At 46.0% G+C, this 15,214-nt stretch overlaps 1 protein-coding gene across 2 annotated transcripts in view; it reads right to left on the reverse strand.

Annotated features, from left to right (window-relative positions):
- RBPMS (RNA binding protein with multiple splicing) overlaps positions 1 to 13,901 on the reverse strand; it is a 202,807-nt gene extending 188,906 nt beyond the window's left edge. The window contains exon 1 of one of the 2 annotated variants that reach the window (XM_010838816.1): positions 13,313 to 13,901. In XM_010838816.1, coding sequence (XP_010837118.1) covers positions 13,313 to 13,378 — 66 coding nt within the window. In that variant the 5' untranslated portion in view covers positions 13,379 to 13,901. The remainder of the gene's footprint in view (positions 1 to 13,312) is intronic. The other variant, XM_010838817.1, reaches the window with a different exon arrangement.
- Positions 13,902 to 15,214: the final 1,313 nt, after the last annotated feature.

Raw genomic sequence — 15,214 nt, forward strand, 5'->3', positions numbered from 1 at the left:
CGGCAGGCCTTTCTAAAAATACAGTTACAATATAAAGCCTAAAATAGTAAGCTAAGGAAGTTTCTTGGAGAAGATGCTTGTCGTTTTCACTCTGAAAATGAAGTAAAACCACAAAACCATTTTCAACAAAATATGTGTTTCTAATTATTAGTGGGAAGATTTATATTCCTTTAAAAAAATAAAGGAATGGTGTGCCTGGAAGAAGTTCATTACTGCAAGTCAGCAAGAATGTGTAAAAGCAAAATAATTTTTGATAAGACAGAACTATCGACACTTCCCTAGCAATATAAATTCAGAATCCTCCAGTATAAATATTGATATAATGGCCATTTTTTATAATTTATTTTTAACAGCAAGATAAATTTGTATTGAGGTATAGCCAATTAACAACGTGGTGGTAGTTTCACGTGAACAGCAGAGGGACTCAGCCCTACAGATACAGAAATCCAGTGAACGGTCACTTTAAAGAGAAGCAGCATGCCAAAGATGGGGCAAGGCCCAACGTTTCTTCATATGGGCTTGCCATCTAACACAGAAAAGCTTAGAAATGCCTTGTGTTAATCAACTGGCAGAAGTCACCGGCTCTTATCTGTTAAGATTTAGAAAAATGAAGACTGTGGTTAATGTAGTATTCAAATCTTTGATTTATTTATGGGGGTGGCTCAGCTGCTAATGAATCTGCCTGCAATGCCGGAGACCTGGGTTGGGAAGATCCCCTGGAGAAGGGAAAGGCTACCCACTCCAGTATGCTAGCCTGGAGAATTCCATGGACTATCCACGGACTCGCACAGAGTCGGACACAACTGAGCGACGTTCACATTACTTAGCACCCCAACTAATAGATCATACAAAATATTCCTTTCTTCTCCTTTCCCCATTCTGCATTTTGCTGGTGATGGGTTTTTTCAAGCAGCAGCTGAAAGCCAAGGTTAAAACTGAAGGTCACAGTAGGTGTGATTCTACCCAACCTGGTGTTTCTTTGCATGTTGTACGCATGAAGGCACAGTGGCCCAAAGACCTGCCTTGCTCTTAAACCTCTCTGCACTCACAGTGGGTACTGGCGGGCCCCTTGGACGTTTAGGAGGGTGAGCAGGGAAGGAATCTTCTTTCTCCCCTCCCCCCCTTAGAAAGGCTAAAAGCAGAGATTAATTTCCTAGCTCTGGTTTTCTGCATAACCCCTCCTCGAGAAACACAAAGACTCAGGATGGGCCTTAAAGAGTCCTTTTGTTTAGAGAGGGTCATTTCCTGCCGTTAGCTCACACCCAGAAACTCCCACCCAGTTCTCCAGAAGAGGCACTGATTTGCTTAGCGAAAAACAAAAACAAAACAATCTCAGGCTTAAAACCTTTCCTCCCAAACAGTCTCTCCCCCTCCACCCCGGATGTATCTGGGCTGGCGGGCCACCACAACACTTGGCATCACACAGAGGAGATGAAAAGTGGGATGAAATAGAAAAACTTACAGTTCTTTGAATGCATAGCAAGCGTTGACTCTCCATCTCTATATTTTAGTTAGGGAAACGAGATACTTAAGTGACTTGTCCTAGGTCCCTTACAAAAGGGAAAAAAGGTGTAATAATTTTTTTTTAACGTGTATGTTAGTCACTCAGTCGTGTCCCACTCTTTGCGACTCTCCAGGCTCCTCTGTCCATGGGATTCTCCAGGCAAAAATACTGGAGTGGGTTGTCATTCCCTTCTCCAGGGGATCTTAAAGAGTACTGATGATTTATTTGGTCAAGAACCAACTAATAAAAAGATTATATACCACTGGTTCCAAGACTATCAGACACTGGACGACGGCAAAGTTTAAAAAGTTTGCTCTTGGAATTCCGCTGTGGTCCAGTGGTTAAGACTCCATGCTTCCACTTCAGGGGACACAAGTTCGATCCCTGGTTGGGGAACTAAGATCCCACCTGCCGCACAGGTGGCCAAAAAGAAAAAGTCTGTTTAGGTTTAAGTATTAGACCTGAAGGCCATAAACAAGAATATGCCAATGGCCTGAGTGCCTTTCATGAGTGCCTTCGTGGGCTCGATTAACAGACAATCCGATGACCAAAGTAAGGATGACTTAGATTTCTTTCATCCTAACCTGTTATCTGTTGTGTTTTACAGGGAATATAAGCAACTCCTGAGTCTGTGAGGCTGACCAGTGGCTGTGAGGTGCCTCCCTAAGGGTTCGCAGGGCTCAGATTAGCGGCGGCCTTGGGGCTACTGCACAGGTGCTCACGGGCTCGACAGGGCCAGCTAAAGCCCACAGCGTCCTGCATCGCTTGCCTTCTCACTTTGCAAAGCGAAGAAAGCACACTGAGCTGGAGGCTAGACTGAATCAAAGGCCTGTGTGTCTATCTCCAAATTAATTCCACCTGGGCTGTTAACATTAACTCTTTGCAAACCAACAGCACATCTGCAAAGCAGGAATCCAAGTCACCCTGCTCCACTCAACTTATCACTATCTGGGCGGCCCACACTTCACTCCTGCTTCTGTGGAAATTGTACTCGGTTTCCATTTTTACTGGACAAGGGGAAGCAGATCTTTACATGTGAAAATCAGCTTTTCTCTCCCCCCCCTTCATCTCCACGGGACTCATCACTTCCCATCCAAAATTTCTGGCTTAAAAGCATGTGCTAATTGTCCTTTCTGATGTAATTAAATGGGAATCCAGAAGTGATCATCTTAAAGGCAACGTTAAGATTTAATCTAAAAACTGCTGGGAAATGTTGAAAATCTGGGAAAGATTGACGGCAGGAGGAGAAAGGGACAACAGAGGATGAGATGGTTGGATGGCATCACCGACTCAATGGACATGAGTTTGAGCAAGCTCTGGGAGTTGGTGATGGACAGGGAAGCCTGGCATGCTGCAGTCCATGTGGTCGCAAAGAATCGGACACGAATGAGTGACTGAACTGAAAAACTGCTGGAAAAGGTTTAGGACGATGGAATGTATTGTACAGGCCTCAGAATTTGACAAGTGGGTTTGTATTCCAGTCATTTAACAAACAACAAATGCATTGGGCAGGTCCACTCATTGTTCCAGGCACTGGAATTACTGCCTTAAACGAGACCAGAGTCACATTCCAGGAGTACAAGGCAAGTACACAAGGTAACATCAGTGAGGAAGAAGTCCTGTGGGGAAAATGAGAGGAAGCTGACAGTGGTTGGGAACTTGGGGCTCCTTTGAACTTGGAGGTCAAAGGTCCCTCTGAGTAACATCTGAATGAATGAGAAGGACAAGGCTGCCTCATGCCTGGGTGTACGGTTTCCCAGGCGGAAAGGAGAGGACAGCACATACAAAGGCCCTGAGGCAGCAACAGGCTTGGCATGTTGGAGAGACTTAAGTAAGGCCCAGCAGCTGAAGCATAACGAATGAAGCTGTGACTCCTGGTGGATGAGGTCAGGGAGACCAGCAGGCCCAGATTACATGAACCCCACATACCACTAGAGATTTTCAGTTCCTAGCACCACTTACAAATAAAACTTTAAATTACTTCATCTCTCAGAGCCTTGGTTTCCTCATCCCTAAACATGAGAACCTCATTGTGTTAAAGTGCACACTGGCTAAAGTACACACTTAGTGTATGCACTGCTACATTTAAAACACTTAACCAGCAAGGACCTACTGTATACCACAGGGAACCCTGCTCAATACTCTGTAATAACCTAAATGGGAAAACAACTTGAAACAGTAGATGCATGTATATGGATAACTGAATCACGTGAAACACCGTTAAACAACTGTACTCCAGAAGAAAAAATTTCAAAGTGCAGTGCTTAAGAGACGACATTAGTCCACAGATGCTCAGTGAATCAATGTGCCAAGAATCCATAAAAGCTTTTATAAGTTTGATTATACGGGGGGCCACGCACCTGATCTTCAATTATCCCTCCAATTTTTTTATACCTCTGAAGACTAAAAAATAATGTTTGCAACAAAAATGGTCTCAGCACTGGCTCTGACCTTTTTTGTTGTTTTGGTCACTGCTGGGAAAATGCTTGGAGTTCCTAGAAAAGAAAGAAACAGGCTTAGAAGGGTAGAGAGGAGAGAAGGCAGACTCAGGATACACTGATCTGGCAGAGGGGAGGCTGACTGGACTCCAGGACAGCTTGTGTTTCTTCTCAGGATAAGCAAGGCCCAGAGAAGCAATTACCGACATTTTCACTCTCGTCACCCAGCATCCCACGGAAGGCACAGGACAGGACGGGAAGCGTGAGTGAGTGTGTGTCACAGTGGAGAGAGCTGTGTGTGTCCCCTCCCTGGCCCAAAACACATCCTGCCGGCTTAGAGGGGTACTGTATATAAAAAACAAACGCTTCTGGAAACTCGCACATTTTCAGGCCTGTAAATCACACATGCTGGGTAAAGTAATTACACTTTTGTAGCACTTCTCTGAGCACAAAGGAAATTCTGGTACTTCTGTAATAAGATAGCACTTTCTGAGCCATCCCTTCTCTCATGAGGCCAAAACTATCCATCCTACAGGTGGGCATCAGAAAAATAAATGTTCATAAAACAGGATCCTGGGGATCTGAGGGGAAAAAAATTTTTTTTTTAATCTCTAGGATTTCTTAAAGTTGGCCACCTGCCAGCATATCTACCTGGTGACATAAGAATTTAGGAAGAGCAAAGAATGTTTAAGAGAAAAAAACACTCATGAGAAATAAAGATTAACTGAAAGTAGAAATTAGTCTCTAACTTCTTTTTGTGGGCTCATGAGATGCACTATGATTCTGAGATGCCTAAATTTCTTTGTATGTTTGCAAAGTCTGAAGGGGGTGACCGAACTAAGCTATGCTGTCAGCAACCCCTCAGCGTTTTAAATTTGTGTAACAATACTGTATTACAGCCTGGAATTCGGAACCATCTTCCTTGGTGTGATTGGCATTTATTACTGCCATTTCCTTTTCTTAACTCCCGTATTCTACATAATGTGCATCAGAATGGTTGCAGTAGGGTTAAAACCTATGAGAAACACAATTGTTTATTCTTAAATTCCTGGACCGCATTTCTTTATTCACAAGCTGACACTTCGCTGTGAGCAGAAAAAAAGCAGCAAACGAAATGAATAAATTGAAAATATAACCCACAGAAGAGACGACTTTGGGCTCTAGCCAAAGACTCATTCTAACTCCCCCAACCCTTATGAAATGAAAAAGAACAAAGCAACTTGGGATTTTCTTATAAAAATACTCAAGCCTCTTCAGGCCTTCCATCTTTACCTTCCAAACCCATTTGCAAATTTTATGTCCCTTCTAGGTAAAGGTTTGGGAAAAGAAAAGTTTAAGTAAAAGTCTAAGCATGAACTGCAAATTTTAGAGGAAAACAATGTTCAAAGACTGCTGATGAAAGGAAAAATAAAAGAATATAATATACACTATATATACCTAGATTTCTTAGGCTCCTCCAAATCAGCCTTTCAAATGGTTAAGTATCTTGAACACTAGTATAACTAGGCAGATTATATGCAATACATTTTCGTGTTCCTAAATTGAGAGTGCATTTAAAATATTGCTTTAACTTTTTCTGAGAATGTCCAGCTCTCTCCCTCACCCTGCCCCCCCACCATGCCTTAAAAAAAAAAAAAAAGCTTCAAATTTTAAGTCAATTGTCCATCTTCTGCTGCCTACCCTTGCAAGGTTTCCTAGGAACTGGGGTCCTACACCCTCTCCAATTTTCTGGGCACTCAGTTCATAATCACCCACCTTTTCGATGACCAGCTACATAATCTTATTTGTTGTTGTTGAGTCCCTATGTCTCTCTTGCAACTCCACGAATGGACTGTAGCCTGCCAGGCTCCTCTGTCCATGGGATTCTCCAGGCAAGAATACTGGAGTGGGTTGCCATGCCCTCCTCCAGGGGATCTCCCTGATCCAGGGACTGAACCCATGTCTCCTGCACTGCAGGCAGATTCATTACCCCTGAGCCACCAGGGAAGTCCCACATAACCTTGAATTGTTGTGAAAATTTCTTTGCAAGAGCAGACCTCTGCATCTCAAATCCAACCTCTTCACCTCCCAGTAGCCTTTTCTTCCCCTTTCAAGGTAAATTTTCTGGCTTCTACAAATACAACCACCATGCAGCTAATCATCCGAAAGAGAAATCCAAGAGGCTCCATGGATGGAGCTACCAGTCTCCTCTCTGGAGCATCTGACAGTTACTGCAGCCCGTGAACACCTCTCCTGCCCCTGCCAGGCTCAGTCACCACCAGCAGCCACTGTCTTATTTTGAGAGCAGGATTCCTGCAGCGTTAGCCTTGAAACCTAATGCATCCACTTCCTCAATGGAACATCCCAGGATGCCACGTCCCCCTTGCACAGAAGTCCGCTCCCCTCACAGGAAGCATGCTGGTCCCTGGAGCGGAAGGGACTCCTCCATCCCTCTCCCACCCCAATCATCCGTACTTCCCCTTTCTCCCCTGCTTGTTTTACCTCTTAAGCCTCTGTATCTTCATAGAAGGCCCGATCCCTTTGACTGGACCATCTTATCATCTTTCCCCTAATGCCTCAATCCTTCCCTCACCTGGAAAAAAAAAATATCCCAGTATCACCTCTTTTTTTTAAAAAAGTTTCCTTTGATATAGCTCCATGACCCTCTCCCTCCTTAAGAGTGTTGACTGGTTTCCAGCTCAAACTACAGCCTCACTTAACTGAGCACTGTGCTAGATGGTACCTGTGCACACAAGGCCCCCTCCACTAAACCTAGGAGCAACTTAAGAGTCGGAGCTTTGTCCCAGATCTTGGCTTCCTCAGAACCTTCAAGGTCCCAAGTCACTCAGGATGTCAGTCACCTCCCCATATGATGAGTTTCGTCATTGCCCTGATCCCTACATTAGCTCATTGTGGGGATGAGTCAGAAGACGCATATAAAAGTGCTTGGCCAGTACTCGGCACAGAGTAAATACTCAAAAGTTAATAATTCTTACCTGGGTGAATGGCTAAAAAGATCTCTGAAAATTTCCCAGGATCAAGTAGTTCAGAATTTTCTTTTTTCTGCACTCAGCAAAGATGTGCGTGCGTGCTCAGTCGCTGAGTCGTGTCTGACTCTGCGTCCCCATGGACTGTAGCCCGCCAGGCTCATGGGATTTCCCAGACAAGAATACTGGAGTGAGTTGCCACTTCCTTCGCCAGGGGATCTTCCTGATCGAACCAGAGTCTCCTGCATTGGCAGGCAGATTCTTTACCACTGAGCCACCTGGGACGCCCAGCAAAGATACCAGGCCACAAACTAGGCAACTCTGCTCTGATCAACTCTGCAGTCAGGCACTCCCCACTTGCCCCCCAACACACACAATGCACTGAAGTGGCCTGCAATATCCTCCCCACACACTTAAAGGGAGGGACGTGAGTCGGTGCAATCACACCCAAGTTATCCCCACAAGGCAGACAAGGTCATCCCCGATGACACTCTCCAATCAACAGAGCATCTCTTTAAAGGCCTGGTCCCAGCTGGCCTCAAGCCCCACAGAGCCAGGCTGCCACTTCTGCCCCAGCTTTTACTAAGGTTCATTCTCTTCATTCCTTCCTAAATTTTTCCTTTCACCAAAGCAAGCACTGTTCAAGAGGACCATTTGCATTCCGTTTCCCCTACCCCGGGGCAGACACTAAGGTGCCAAATGAAAAGGAACACAAACATTCCAAAGTGGCAGTCACACAGGTCACACAGAGCAGGCTCATTTGGGAAGGTTCCTCTCGCATCGAACCGGAGCTCCCAGCAGCCCTGGTCCAAAAGGTCAGAACGGATCCCACAGCAGACGCCACATTCTAACAGTGAAGCCCCAGCTGCACCTGGAGATGAGGGGCCCACACTGTTAGATGGACCCGGCACACTGGCCTCTGGGCTCAAAGGGAGGCTGCAGGTGACACGTGGGGGAGGTCACTTCGGAGGGTGGGGGGGGGGCCCATCCATCACAGGCTCTAAATTGCACATGAAGTTAAGTGGCTGCTTTTTGAGAGCTTACCTATTCAAGGTCATGGCCACCACTCCTACCAGTAAGGATATTTCCTACGTTCATAAGTTGCTCATCAGGGATTATACGTGCACACACAGGTGTAAGCATGTGTGGGTGGTACTTACCTGGGGACGTGCTGGGGATTAGAAATACTCTGGTAAGATGGCACAGCTTTTTTTTCTTTTAAAGATAATGATCCAGGAGTTAAATGCTAATAGAAGAATATAACTTCTGGAAATCTGAGGAAAGTCATCTCTTTGGGATAAGACATTCAGGTGATGGGATCTTGCAAAATGCAAGCTGAACCTTGGCTTTTGCCTAGAAAGCAGCTCAAGCTCGCCCGAGAGGGGGAAACTGGTTGAAATAAATGGTGTACAGAATATTACGGAGCACCAAGAGCAATCTCGAAGGTCGTATTTAAACTTCACCAAGTGCTGACGGAGTTGGGCACCAGAGCATCTGGCAGCATATGTGTGGATGGATTGAGGAAGAACGTCAGAACGAGGAGAGCAGGCTAAGTAAGATCTCTAGGAACAGACAGGACAGGGAAACGAGTGAGATAAACATGCTATGAGGAATGGAGGCCTGATTCCTGGGGCAAGGCTTGCGAGCAAAACGCAACGTGGCCGGCACAATGGTTTTGTGACACCTACAGATACTGCAAGGGTATTTAATGAAATCTTCAAGCAAAGACCTAGAACTGCTTCTGTGCCTATGTTCATTACAGAAAATTCAGAGAACCCAGAAAAGCATCACAAGGTAAATACAAAGACCTGTAATCCACCACATTGTCTGTATTCATATTCAATTATTTTTAAAAATTGGCATCACGTAATAGCAAACTTTCATTTTTACTTTTTTCATGTAATGTCATGGGAATTAACTCAATTAAAATGCAGACACTGGAAGATTAAGTCGGATTCTCTACTGCAGCATTCAGAGAGAGGTAAATACTGATTCCAGATTTCTAGCCTCCAGAACTGAGAGAATAAATGTTTTAAGCCACTCCCCCCAAAAAGGTAAATACACTTAGGTACATTCTTTTAAAATGTGGCTTTTAATGACCACATAATATTCTCTTTGAAGAATTACACAACGATTTACTTAGCAATTTCCTTGTTAGTGAAAATTCACAGATTCTATATATGTCTGTCATAAGTAACCAATATTCATCCTACAAATAAATCTTTGTGCATGCTTATTTCCTTGGGGTAAATTTCTAAAAATAAAAGCACGGAATAAAAGGGCTTGAAAATTTGACATAGAGCGCCAAAGTCCTTCTGAAAGCCGCAATAATTCATGCCCTCATTGCAGTGCCCAAGAATTCCCATTTTATTGCCCCATCACCAACGTCACAGTTCTATCCTCAAAGTGGAAAATTAAGATGAACCTGCAAAATTTACATGAAAGCATCTCCAATGAGAGCATTAAACACACAAATGCCCTTAGAAACAGATGACTGCATGTGAGGGTCAGGGTTTATCATGGAAATTTTAAAACCACTTCTGGAAAACTAAGGGCATGCCATATTGGCAGTGGTCTTGCAGCATCACTTTACTATGAAATCATCACATTTTCATCCAAAACGCTGTCACCGAATCCTATTTATGACTGAAATGTAAGTTTACTGTATTTGATTTGATTTGGAGTAACAAACTCCAAACTTGGTAAAACTGTACAAAACCATTCGGTAATTTTCCCCAGGTCAAAATACTGATTAATCTTAATGCTCAATGAAAACCTGAGGTTGACGCATCAAACCACCACACATTTCTCTGTGCCAGTTATATCAGAAACAATTTTCTTCATGACCCCAGTTATTTGGGAAAAATTACAAAGCACTTTAAAATGTAGAATGCGAGGTAAAGATCTGTATTAAACTTCTCAACACCTGACTTTGTGATTTCAGACCACCATCTGCCAAACATCTTTTTGATCAATATTCCAACAAGGCCAAGTTTTGTTTTAAAGAATGTTCACAGCAATTTAAGGAGAAAACACACACCAGTGCTTCGACGTAATAACACACCTTTTAGAAATGATTCGTAATCAGCCTGAAAAGTGTCCAACGGCATACCATAAAAGTAAAAATAAGACCAATTTATCTGATTTCCATTTTGAAAATTCAGGGATCAAAAATAATATCTACTACAAGACTGTTTCAATATACAGAACTTCAAGCCGAAAAATTATGTCTCTCACATATTAACAGTACTGAAACTTGTCAAGTGTGAAGTATTTGAAGAGAAGAATGTCTAGTCCAAAAGTAGAGGTAAATTCGAGGAATTTTTTATTAACTGTAAAGCTATGGAAGAAAAGCTCTACTGCCCTGTTATTCAGTCACCCAGTCTTGTCTGCCCTACACAAATGTATACAGAAGCCTTGTAAATCTCAGATGCCAAAGATTTTGACAACCGGTTCTTCTTTACCAGGACAAGTTGCATAGGAATACGCATGTACAGCACACTAGAAGCCAGAAAGCCAGATGTATCCTCTCTTGCACTATTGGCTAGCCAAATCTTAAAATTATTTTTCCTCAAAGTTTTAAATATTACCCAAAGCAGAAGAGTTTATCCTGCCCAAAGTCTCAAAAACTTCCAACCTTACTTCAAAAGCTGCAGAAATGCTCCTAGGTCTCAACACTGTTCCTTCTATAGCAATGGAACTAAAGGAAGTGTTTCAGCATCATTGTTTCAGAGTGAGCTTCAGAAGCCCTCAAACCAGGAGGTGGGCCGCTGAAATGTACCAGAAGATAAAGGAACACACTTAAATTGGGGGGGGTGGGGGTGGGGGCGGATAAAACCTGGATTTTGTTGATAGAGAAAGTCTAAATAACCCTGATGATCTAGGAAATGAACTATTTTCCCTCAAAGATGACTGGACTTACTCCTCCTCCTCAGCTCAATGGCTACAGAAGTTAAAAAACAGTCATTATGTATATATACATTTATGTGTGTGTTCTGTTTACTGGAATCCTCCACTGCGTGGCTTTCCAATGTGTTTGAGGACAAACTGCTGATTCCTGGGTGGGCAAGGGAAAGGACCATTCGGGTGGTTTTGTATACTGCTGAGCACATTAATGGGACTCAAACACATGTGTTTTACTTGAGGCTTTCAGGGTTGGGGAAAAAGAGTTTTTCACAAACAAAACATAAACCCCAAACAGGGAATTAGGGCAAAATTACCTAGATCATTGAGGCCAACTTCTTTTACCAAATTTTTAACATCATAAAACCTCTCCCTTCACGGTATATCTGTTTTGTCTACTCCATCTCTTGTACAGCTTGGGTTCTAAGATTTTTTAATCTGTCCCCTTATTTTTAAAATAACAAGTATCTAGCTAAAAAGATACTTTCTGGAACCACGGGCCATTAAGAAAGACTTAAGGCAACAGGACAGGTTAAGAGACAGCGATTGTATTGGAATCACCTGTGATTTTACTGGTACACAGCCTCGCACATAAAGACACCCAGGGTTTGGGCGAACAGGCCAGTGCTGCAGGCAGTTAAGCTGAGCTAGGTCAAAAAAGAAAAACCTGAGTTTTCTCTGCTTAATTCTGTCAAACAGTTTATGGTGTGCAGGAAAAAAAAAAAATTTTTTTGGTTTACCCTAATGAACTTTTACAAGTTTCTCTTTCAGGTGAAGAGAGAAAGATGGTTTCATGTAATACAGTCTTACCCTTAGAAGTCAACAGATCGCCAATCTAAGTGAAACAGAAAGGTTTCTGAAGCCATTGCAATTCCTTACAAAAGCTACATTTTTTATTAATTATAAAAAATAAAATACTCCAGCATTCTCAAAAAAAAAAAAGCTACATTTTTAAAGGTTATTTCAGTGGTAGGGAAAATAAAATAGGAAAGCAGACAGTGAGGTTCAAGAAAAAAAGCAGAACTTGCAATTCAAGTCTCCACCTTTTTGAGAGAGAAGGAATGTCAGTACTATTCCATCACTTGCAATTTAAAAAACCAGCATGTAAAAACAATGCTTTTCAGAACAGTTTATAATAATAAAGGCGATTTGCTCAGATGAGACGGCAACTTCAGGCTCAACAGCATTTCACCTGGGTTGCACCCACAAACACCTGTGTTAAGAGTAAAATCTTGTTATTTTGCATAATGTTTGGCTTGGTCTTGGAGCGCTCCTCTGTCTTCCCCCTTTAAATAGTTCCCATTTTACAAGTGCTGAGGGCTTAAATGTATTAAGTCCTCCGCAACCTTGGGTTTCACAATCAGAATTTTAGTTTACATGGAATAGTATTTCCATAATCATCTGAACACCCTAACCGCTTAGGAATCAGTTCACCTTTCTGTAAGAACACTTTTATCTAGACTGCATACTTTCTTGCATCTACATACACCCTAAAGTTCCTTTTGGAATGTTTCATAAGTCAATTTCCTGGGCTTTTCAAAAGGTAGGCGGAAAACAGTGTTTACTGGGTTCTAGATAACGCACGAACAAGAACAGAGCGCATTTAACAAGATAACGCAAATATCCCAACGACAAAATTCTGAAACGATTGTTCAGAGTTCCCCGCCCCCTACATGTACTGAGTTTTGTTTCTACCAAAGGAACGCTCTGCAGCCGCAGCATTTTTACCGTTGTTAGGGACGCACCACATAAAATTTACGCTCAGACGTCAAAGTCCTATTAAAATAGTCTGGATCAACACTTCGCGAGTTGCAAAGTCGGAAACTCCAGCATGCTGCGCCCCACAACCGCAACGCCCCTAAATTTACAAAAACTAATCAGCCAGGTTCGGGGTCTTTGACTCATCAGAGAAGAATGCGGCTGATGAGTTATCTATTAATCCAAAACGCCTTAGCTGGGAAAGATATTTCACCGAGAACTTTTCGCATAGATATTGTGGGGGTTGGGGGGGCAGGGAACGGAAGGTGTCTTTTCATGAGAACTTTCCCCGAGTTTTTCCCTAAACTACACAAACACACACCCCACAACTTCCAGCCCCAGACGCAGAACTTAAGTGCTAACCCTCCGGGTCCCAATCATCTGAGGTCACCCAGGACTCAGCTCTCGATTCCGCTTTTAAAATCCGGGGCAAACAAAGCTGACCATTATACTTACAGAGGTCTCGGGAAAGTCCTCAAAGTTACGCAATTTTCAGGCACGCAGACGCGCGTGGACCCACCAAAACACACTCTCCGATGATACACCCTCATCCCGTGGCCGCAGTCTGGGGCTGCGTCTCCACGCCAGGGCGATTCCCAAACCCTCGGTGCCCCTTCCCCAGCGCAGCCCGGCGCCCCGGGACCCGCGCCCCGCCGGCCGGCCGGCCACCCACCCACACTCTGGGCAGAGCCCGCGGCCGCCGTCCCAGGTCGTCCCCGCCCCGGCACCGAGCCGTTCCGTACCTCTTCCTCCTGAAGCTTGGCCTCGTTCGGGGTGTTCTCCTTCTCGGCTTTGCTGCCGTTGTTCATCTTCCCGGTCCTCCCTCGCCGGGCAGGGCTAGGGCGCGGGGCTGGGCGAGGGCGCGCTCGCCCACTTCTCCCTTCCCCGGGCGCCGCGGGCTGGAGTCGGGGCAGCGGCGGCCGGCGACTCAGGAAGTGCGAGGGGGAGACGGGGCAGGGCGAGGCGCCGGCGCAGCGCGGAGGGGACTGAGACAATCGCGACCCGCTAGGGAGACCTGGAGAGGGCGGGCGGGCGCGAGGGAAGGCAGGAAGGAAGAAAGGATGGGGCGAGGACGCGCGTCCCGGGAGTGAGTCCGCAGAGTTGGGGATGTGGCCGAGAGGGGCTGGGGGGCGGCCGCTGGCGCGGGCGTAGCAACTGCTGGAGGGAGGGGGCGAGGGGTACCCCGAGAGGAGGAGGGAGGTGCGGGACGGCGGGGCGCGGCCGGGACCCGGAGAGCCGCCGAGTGCGCGCTCCTGGCTGGCTCTGGGAAGTCCGGGCTCAAAGCAGCTCCCCTTCTCTCGCCTGCCTGCCTCCCTCCCCCCGCTCTCTCCTCCCTCCCCGCCCCTCCTCCTCTCTCCGCCCTCCCTGGACGTGGGCTGCCGGCTGGAGCCCGGAGGGACGGGACGAGGGACGGCAGAGCCCCCCGCGGGAGGAGGGGCCGCGCCGAGGGCTGCGGCCCCGCGGCCGGATGGCGCGCGCTGGGGAGGGGCGGCGGGCGGCGGGCGGAAGCGGCGGACCCCGGCCCCCGACTCCGCGGTAGGTCGGAGGGCGAGGGCCGAGGGGGAGGGCAAAAGGCTGGGTCCGCCTGGCACCTGGAGGCCGCCGGGCGGTGCGCGCAGCTTGGAGCGGGGCTCCGGCGACCGGGAAGTGCGATGTGTTACTTTTGTTTGCTTGCTCGCTCTTCACGAGGGATTCGTTCCCCAATCCCTGCCCCTCCTCTTCAGTACCTAGTGGGCAGCTGGTAATGACAGGATGCGGGAACTGGGGTGACGTCCGGGGGCAGCCTGGGCCGGGCCGGCGTTTTCAGGGCGCATCTTCAAACCCCACCTCCACGCCGGGTCCTCCGAAACTTCTCCGGCCACCCTTGCTCGGACTCCTCTACGGCCCTTATCAGACTGTCCTGGAATTGTTTACCTGGCTGCCTCTCTCACCCTTTCGGGAGATCCTTCTTGGAAGACAAGACCGGGCCCTGTTTGTCTTTTGAATCCTATGGCAGTTTGAAAACGCTACCTGGTATATCGTAGGCACTCAATAAATATTTGTTGGCTAAGGGAACATTTCTCACTGCCAGCCGACCTGGAGGCCAAGACAGATGATCTTCAGAGGGTAAAAGCCGCTGAAAGAAGGGAGACTCAGCATACTGGGAGGTCAGCGTACCATGCCTGTTGGCTCCCCACACGCCGAACTGCCTGGTTTCTGCTTCCTCCTCTGTGAAATAGAAGTAGGTCTATTCCTCTCCCAGGAGTTTGTTATTAGAAGAGATTGTAAATTGATAGATAAAACTATAGCAGCTGGCACCCTTTCGGACCCAGTTGTTGGCTATACTTGGAAGCTGACATGGTTAATTTCCACTTTTCCTGCGCCACCGAGAACTTTTCCAATATTGTATCATTTAAGCTTTCAAACTGAGTGCTGCTGCTGGTAAGTCACTTCAGTCGTGTCCAACTCTGTGTGACCCCATAGACGGCAGCCCACCAGGCTCCCCCGTCCCTGGGATTCTCCAGACAAGAATACTGGAGTGGGTTGCCATTTCTACAAACACATAATTTAAAACTCTAAACATGGGTAGATTCTCCTTCATTTCTCACTCCCGGGATTTCGCACAGCAAGCCCTTCCAGCCCCAGCGAAGATCACAATTTCTAAT

This window comes from Bison bison, unplaced genomic scaffold, assembly GCF_000754665.1.
Source record: "Bison bison bison isolate TAMUID 2011002044 unplaced genomic scaffold, Bison_UMD1.0 scf7180017864105, whole genome shotgun sequence".
NCBI lineage: Eukaryota > Metazoa > Chordata > Mammalia > Artiodactyla > Bovidae > Bison > Bison bison.